Here is an 8674-nt window from a genome sequence, read left to right as displayed (position 1 = left end):
CGCATCTGGATATAAATCTGTGTCTGAATGAACCATGGATGTTATCGACTCTGCCCAAGTTGGATGGGATTGATTCTAAAGAATACCAGTAGGTGGCAGCAGAGGACACCGCACACAAATAGGTCCAACTCAGAGCCAAGGGGACTGTGCTATGTTTGCATGAAGGAATGTGAGGAGGAATTTTCGAGGCGAATAAAAATCATTCAATAGAATTTAAACTTTTGCATTGTGAATAGAGTTTATATTAGCAGCATTACTGTGTTTCTATTCCCTCTTTCTGCCATGTTCAGAAGCAGCTGCTCTGACAGACTGATGGAAGGTTGTTTTATATCTTCACCTCCAGCCGCATGTCATAACTGCGATGGAGAGATTGCATTTCCCATGATGGCAGGTCTTACTCTTCATGGCAGAGAGAAAGATTGAGACATCTGATAGGAACTGAAAGTAGAGCTGCGACCAATCCTCACTGAAAGCAGTGGTGTGGTTCAGGCATGTGAGGAGGATGCCTCCTATCAGAAGTGTACTGGACCCAGGACCCGTTGGAGAGATAAGATCCCCGTCAAGGACTTTGTCAGCTGTGTAAGTGGAGCAAAATGTGAATAAATGGACTCTTATTGCTTGTAAAACATTTTCATTGAATGAATTTGGGATTGGGATTTCCAAAATCACTTTTTAATTCCAGTTGGCGACTTTGTCTCGAGCCAAAATGTTAAGAAATGAGCTCAGCAGACTAGAGAGAGAGAGAGAGAGATTTTTTATTATACACAATTTCTGAAAATGAGTGCAAGTATAAAGTTTCTTTACAGTACACATTGGTCCTTTTAACACACGACAATGAAAATATACACCAGATCTCTCACCAACCCAAGAAAATATGGATTGATTGTGATTTAATCAAGAGCAGGAGTCCATAAATGAAGTTTAGATCCGCCCCTTTTTTTACTGTTGTAACTGACTGACAGGCTGTGTGGTCCATAAACTGATAGTTCTGATGATAAGCCACTCTTTCTGGCCAGCGGTGATCACTATTCGCACACACTCAATGTCAAAGCCAATCTTGTGGTCCACGTTGCTCACTTCGATTTTCCCCAGCTTAAACTCCCCCAGTGTTATGTAGGAGCTGCACTGTCGCCCCTGCTTGGTTTCCACAGCCCTTTGGCCCACCTCCAAGGCTCCGTGGTGAAGAATGTCGTTGTGTCGGTCCTCGGTGCCCGTCACTATTTTAATCCTGCTGACTCTTGTTGATTTGTTGAAGATGATGAGGAAGAAGTCTCCGGTGCACGGAGGTTTCCCCCAGAAGTACTCATCAACGATGCTACTGTAAGACTTGGTGGCGTCGTAGTTTTCGAAAACGTTGATGTTGGTGTAAAGGCTGGCAGGAGGGTTGTCGGGAATGTCGATGGAGTCTTCCTCGAAGTCGTCGTCCTTCAGTTTGTTCTCTGCCCCTTTATACGAGGAGAAGTAGCCTATGTGCTGGAACAGCGAGGGCTTGAAGCGGATCACATCCTTCTGGGCCAGCAAACCTCTGAAGTATATGAGGAGCCAGTCGCACGGCATTTCCTGGTAGAACATGAGCAGGAAATGAGCCAGGCGCAGCAGGTCTTTGGAGTGGTACAGCTTCCCGATGTAGCCCAGCTTGGAGAACTCCAGCATCACCCAGTAGGAACCTTCCTTGGAGGTGATCACCTTCTTCAGCGCCGTCAGGAAGTTCCTGGAGCAGCGCACGTCGTCCTCCAGCATCATGTAGAAGTGAGACAGGTTTGTACAGAAGTTGAGGAGGAAAGCGTAGTCCACATTCTGTTTGGAGCGGAACCGGACCCGGTCCTCCGGGTCGTTGTAGTTTCTCTTCAGCCCATCCAGAGATGGATAAACGTCCTCTGGGGCCTGGATGACCAGGAGGCGTCCGGCTATGATGTGATGGGCAAACTTCCTACTGATTTCCTGGACGAGCGTCTCGCACCAGACCAGGTCAAAGTCTGCCAGGTGGACCACAACCACGATCTCTTTCAATTCCTCGTAGCTGGACTGATCAAAGATGGATTTGATCGTTTCCAGGAGGTAGTTTCCTTTTTTCCGCTTGATAGACGACAAGCCTATGGTGAGATACTCTGCAAGAAATGAAAAGAAAACAAAAGTTGTTCTCTCGATGGACAAATTCAGAATTTACAGCCAAAATTAAATAAACATATCGTATCGTACCGTACCGTGCCGTACCGTACCGTACCGTGCCGTACCGTACCGTATCGTATCGTATCGTATCGTATCGTATCGCGCCGTGCCGTACCATATCGTCCCGTACCATACCGCACCGTATCGCATCTTACCGTACCGTATCGTATCGTACCGTACCGTATCGTATCTTACCGCACCGTATCGTATCGTACCGTACCGTACCGTGCCGTGCCGTACCGTACCGTATCGTACCGTATCGTGTCGTATCGCGCCGTACCGTGCCGTATCGTACCGTACCGTACCGTACCGTATCGTATCGTATCGCGCCGTGCCGTACCGTGTCGTACCGTATCGTACAGTACCATACCGCACCGTATCGCATCTTACCGTACCGTACCGTATCGTACCATACCGTATCGTATCGTATCGTACTGTACCATACTGTATCGTATCGTATCGTATTGTACTGTACCGTATCATACCATATCGTACCGTACCATACCGTATCATATCGTATGGTATGGTATGGTATGGTATGGTATGGTATGGTCTGGTATCTTATCTTATCATATCGTATCGTATCGCACCGCAAAGTACCGTACCGTACCGTACCGTACTGCATCGCATCGCATTGTATCGTATTGTATCGTATCGTATCTTATCTTATCATATCATATTGTATTATAAAAACAAATCAATTAGAAACAATAAATTCACTGGAAACCAAACCGTTTGACTCTAAATCTTTTTTTTAGAAAAGGAACTACTTGATCATGTGAAATCAGAGCAATGTCTGTGTAACAGTGTGACGACAGTCAGTCTGTGACCTTTATAAGAGGTACAAAAGTAACTCGCTGCTCCTGTAAAGGATTCAGAGGAATACTCTGAATACTTTTCTTGGAAGCTCCAACATGAACTCAGTGAAGACATGGTCCAATGGGCTATATGGGATGACTTCTGTAACTTTCCTCACAGCAGTTTTTTCTTAATCTGCTGATTATTTCAAGACTTTTTGAAACAGTACTGCTGGATTCAAATCCACCCACAATCTTTCTCCTGAAACATTTCCCCCCGGACTAATACTCATTCTTCCATCCAGTACTATTTGGAGAGCAAACATCTTTTCGAGCCCATATGTGTTGAGTTTCTTCAATCTCTGTCTCGACATGAACACATGACTTTTGACAGCTTCAGCTGCACAATTCCCAGATGATATGACTTTAAACTTTACGGTTAACTTTGCATCATTCTTGGGAAGATCCAAGGAGGTGTCTGTGATTGCTGATACTTAATTATGTGACAAGCGATTTTAAGAAGCCTGCAAATGATTAGACATGATTGTACATACTGTGTGTGTGTCTGCGAGGACAGAAGACACACACAGACATTTAAATCATTTTAAATCTGTTAATACATTTAATGTACGATTCTTCTAAATTCATGTAAATTATGCAAAAAGTAAAAGAATGTAGCTTATCGTGTCAGAGTTGTTATAAGCAGAATCAAACTTGAAGCCACATTTACAATATGAACATTTGTTTATTGAGAGATAAAAATGAGTTTAAATTGTCGGGTTTTGCTGGATTGAAACATACTTTTTCGCGATAAAGGAATTCCTGCGAGGTAGCGATATGTCACATTAATGGTTCCAGAGAAGTTGGATAAGTCTCTGAATGTGTGGACATATCTTTCAGAGTTCGGAGGGTGCGTCAAGCCATCTCCCAGCTGTCTTTTTTCAGCCTCCTAAAATCACACAGATAAAGAGGAAAAAAAAGCAATAAATCAAAATCAGACTTGAAATTGTTGTGTTTTCCCATTTTGTGGTCACAAACTCACCAGCACGAATCCATCATCGATGTAAAGGTTGAAAAAGAGCAGAGAGGTGAGGAGAAATCCAAGGAAGGGGAGTATGGAGCGCTTCCTGAAGCACCTCATCTTATCCACCGACTTCCACATCAGCCTCATGACGGCGACGGTCACTGCTGCAGATCAAATACAGGAAAACATCACAGGAGCTCGTCATCCATACATCCGTCTGTCCATCCATCCGTCTGTCCATCCATCCATCCATCCATCCATACATCCATCTGTCCATCCATCCATCCATCCATCCATCCGTCCATACATCCATCCATCCATACATCCATCTGTCCATCCATCCATCCATCCATCCATCCATCCATCCATCTGTCCATCCGTCTGTCCATCAACCATCATCCATCCAATATCCATAATCCAGCATCCATCATCCCTAATCCATCCATCCATCATCCATCCATCATCTATCATCCATCCATCCATCATCCATCCATCCATCATCCATCCATCCATCTGTCCATCCGTCTGTCCATCAACCATCATCCATCCAATATCCATAATCCAGCATCCATCATCCCTAATCCATCCATCCATCATCCATCCATCATCTATCATCCATCCATCCATCATCCATCCATCCATCATCCATCCATCCATCCATGAGGAATGTTTGTCTCCAACAAAAAGGTTCACCAATGAACAATAAAGTAGTAGAGAGTGCACTCAGGTTGACACAGACTCATTTCTGATATGGTGTATTTTATTTCGACTTATTTGTTCTTGGTTCATTGAAAGTGTTTATTCAAATCATTGTTTTTGTTTTTAATAGAATTGGATTTTCTTCATTGGTTGTGGTATTATTTCTGTTTTCTCCTATATTCACTCACAAGTGTGAGTATAATTTGAATGACCCTGGTAGCCTCAAGATCAGTATATTGTAAGAGAGAATCATGTGTTTCCCTAGACAAGTTCCTTCACATTGAGTTAATTGTGTTTATTCAAAGGAGTAATTACTTTATCAATTCAGTCAAAGATTTCCTCTTATTACGAGCCTATGGTGACAGGGTTACACAAATAATATATAACGTAATAAACATCCAACTTCCTACAAATATTCAAAACTCATTTTTTTCGCAGAGATGGGGGGTTATAACTGAAGAGGGGGTTTAAAGTGAAAACATGGACGTTTTTGCACAACCCTGAAGTAATTTTGTCTTTCTATGTGTTGAGTGATAAAGTGGAACAGTTTGAAGGTGGAGTTCAGGCAGCGTCCAAGTATGAAGCAGTTTTAAAGAAACAGTACAAAATAATGGTGCTTACTAAGTGCAGGGAGGACGGGCTGTAAAAAAGAGTCGGATGGCTGAGGAGCAGCAACAGGTGAATACAACACAGGAGGCTGATCCCAGGGCTGTGTGGTTGCTTCTGTCTTAAGGGAAGGACTAATGTGTATAAACTGTATTATTAATTGTTCGCACTGTGTTGTCTATGATGGTGCCGAGGAGTGGATCTCTTCTTTTTCAAATTATGATGGTGTTATTGGTTGTTTGTTGATGTGTGTTAAAGAGGTTTATGTTGATGTGAATTCTTGCTCACAAATCAACACTCTGATGTCTTCTACCTGACTGAGTGTAAATCTTTCTCCATCACCAGACCTCATTCTGTTCCCTGAAACACCAACAGCACAGCTGAGCTGTCCAAAGAAATCCAACACAGGAAATAAAAGAATAAGAGTACATCTGTTGGCTCTGCCTGCCAGAATTGAACAAGACATTTCTGCTCCAACAGACAGACACGTCAAACATCAGAAGCTGCTGTGAATTGGAATTCCACTGCAGGGTTCAAAGCTGGGGTCCAATGCTGGGGGACTAAACCTATTTGGACTGAAAAGGTTAAGACTTTACCGGACAAGGACCCCTTTGTAGGAGCCGTATTTTTAGATCTTAGGAAAGTGTTTGACACCGTAAACCATCAAATCCTAAAACAAAGATGACACATTTCTCTGCAGATGCCCTTCAATGGTTAGAATCCTACCTGTCTCACAGAACACAATGTGTGTCCATGGATGGTGTCAAATCTTCCTATCTCTGCTGTCATACTGGAATACCTGAGGGGTCTATCCTACTTCACATTTTATTTTCATTATATATTAATGACCTCCCAAATATTTGTGTCGGACTAAATGTGCTGATGTATGCAGATGATGCAGTGATCTTCACTGAGGGAAAGGAAGCAGTGACCATTCCCGCAAATCTCTCAAAGGCCTTGTCCAAAATTCATGATTGGCTAAAATTGAACTGTCTCATGCTCAACACCAAAAAAAAAAAAAAAAAAAACTGTTTGTATGACGTTAACCACAATACCTGTGAAGAATATTACAGAAAAATCGGGAGGCTCACCAAGCGACCAACGACACAAAGCAGGTGCTCTGTGTTCTTAAACGGAGAAGAATTGGAGATGATAGCTCATTTTAAGTACCTGTTGGACTCCAACCTCAATTTTAAAAAACACTTCAAACAGGTGACCAGAATAATCCAATTCAATTTACAACATTTTAAACGAGTCTGGCCCTTCATTACAACTGAAGGTGTTAAATCTTACCTCCACTGCATGATCCACTCTCACATGAAGTACTGCTTCACAGCCTGGTCGTTTGCTAGTGTCACTGCCCTACAACCGGTTGAACAGCTCGATAAAAAAGCCATCAAGGTATTTGACAGAAAGCCACAGGGATCACATCATCGTGCAATTTAAAAGAAGTTCTCGGCTTTGAGAATTTTTAATTATTTAAAGTGCCTGATTTTATCAAATAAAGAAATAGTCTTAGTAATAGGTCTGGTCAACCACCAGGGGTGATTGTGAAATTAAATTTAGAAAGTCGTCCTTCGCACAGAATGCCTTATCTGTTAAAGGTTGCAGAAACTGGAATAGTATCTCTCTCGTTATCTGAGAAAGCTCCACCTCTGTCGGTTTAAAAAAAACAAACAGGAAACGATATGGCTGAATATGTGGAAACGATACCAAACTTGCGACCGATAACACAATTATGCACTATGATATATATCTATATATATATCTAGCTATCTATATAGATATATAGATGTATATAGATATAGATATAGATATAGATATAGATATATAGATGTATATATATCTATATATCTATAATATTAAAGTGCTTACTCAGTAGTCTGACATGGGGAAAGTGCCATTTTAATATATATATATAGATATAGATATAGATATAGATATAGATAGATAGATAGATAGATAGATAGATAGATAGATAGATAGATAGATAGATAGATAGATAGATAGATAGATAGATAGATAGATAGATATTAAAATGGCACTTTCCCCATGTCAGACTACTGAGTAAGCACTTTAATATTTTAAACTTTATGGTAGGTTTTTAGGAAGAATTATTTTATCAACTTTGTTTTACCATAGTGGTTTTTTTCTATGTTTTTATTGTTTTTCTATGTTTGTAACCTTGTATGGTGTTTCATGTGGGACAACGGATGGAAATTAGCATTGTGCTAAATCCGGCGTATTTACAGTAACCCCATGAAGAGATGGCTTGTTCATGAATATGCATTGTACTGTCCAAATAAACAAATAAATGAAACGAAATAAAGCTGGGGTCCAAAGCTGGAGGTCTAGAGCTGGGGGCTAAAAGCTGGGGTCCAAACCTGGAGTCTGAAGCTGGGGGTCCAGAGCTTGCAGTTCAAAGCTGAGGTCCAAAACAAGGGTCCAAAGCAGGGGTCCAGTGCTGGGGGTTCAGAGTTTGGCGCTCAAATCTGGGGGCTCAGAGCTGGGGGTCCAAAACCTTTCCAGCATGTACTCACACCTCTCTGCTCTCAACAATTTAAAACATACTGGAGTTATTGTAATTCACCGGTTTTTCTTCACCATTTCACTGCGATGGACTAACTGAGAAATAAAGTGTGTATGTGTAAAATGAGTGTAAAATCCTGCATGTAAAAAACACTGATAATCCACCCAGTCACAACAGTCGTGACTTTTAGAGACTGTTGTTGCACTGATGTTTGTTGGAGGCGACTCTCCAAGCTGGTGTGATGTGATCAGAACATCCAGCTGAAGTGAGCAAGCGTGAACTTATTTCAAATAGCCACTTTATAGATCAATGCCCCCAAGCAGAAATATGGATGACAGAAGGCCAACAGTGTGAAAGCTCTTTTCATTCAGTGATCAGTAGAACACATTGAGTCTGTTCTTTCTTTTTTTTTCACTGTGGGAAAAGAGAAATTAGAATTCAGGCAGAACTCCAGCAAAGCTTCATTTCTGGCTCATTTCCCAAAGAAGCTTCCAGTAAAATGAAGGTGAGAGTCTGTTACTGTCACCACAAATCCATATGTGATACAGAGTAGTCACGTAGAGAAAATACTTTCAGGAAAAATTAAATGAATGTTGTACAAAGGGCCACTCGGTGTCTGGTAAGAGATACCATTTTAATCAGCTCCAGTGTTGGACAACTGTGTGTGTGTGTGTGTGTGTGTGTGTGTGTGTGTGTGTGTGTGTGTGTGTGTGTGTGTGTGTGTGTGTGTGTGTGTGTGTGTGTGTGTGTGTGTGTGTGTGTGTGTGTGTGTGTGTGTGTGTGAGCTGCTGATCAAACGTCACCCGCTGAATTCCACTGCTTTTCTTGTGTTTTTCACTGTATTTGAAT

At 41.8% G+C, this 8674-nt stretch overlaps 1 protein-coding gene across 1 annotated transcript in view; it reads right to left on the bottom strand.

The window, feature by feature from the left end:
* Window positions 1–735: 735 nt before the first annotated feature.
* Window positions 736–8674, bottom strand: part of LOC308116881 (alpha-1,3-mannosyl-glycoprotein 4-beta-N-acetylglucosaminyltransferase C-like) — a 49982-nt gene continuing 42043 nt past the window's right edge. Inside the window, exons 3-5 of the mRNA XM_080475343.1 lie at window positions 4009–4154; window positions 3768–3915; window positions 736–2108 (exon numbers count right to left, since the gene is read on the bottom strand). Of these exons, the coding sequence (XP_080331469.1) occupies window positions 940–2108; window positions 3768–3915; window positions 4009–4154 (1463 nt within the window). The 3' untranslated portion in view covers window positions 736–939. The remainder of the gene's footprint in view (window positions 2109–3767; window positions 3916–4008; window positions 4155–8674) is intronic.

The sequence above is a fragment of the Lipophrys pholis genome (assembly GCF_963383615.2).
Source record: "Lipophrys pholis genome assembly, chromosome: 11".
In the NCBI taxonomy this organism is placed as follows: domain Eukaryota; kingdom Metazoa; phylum Chordata; class Actinopteri; order Blenniiformes; family Blenniidae; genus Lipophrys; species Lipophrys pholis.
This window is presented reverse-complemented; position numbering and strand designations above follow the sequence as displayed.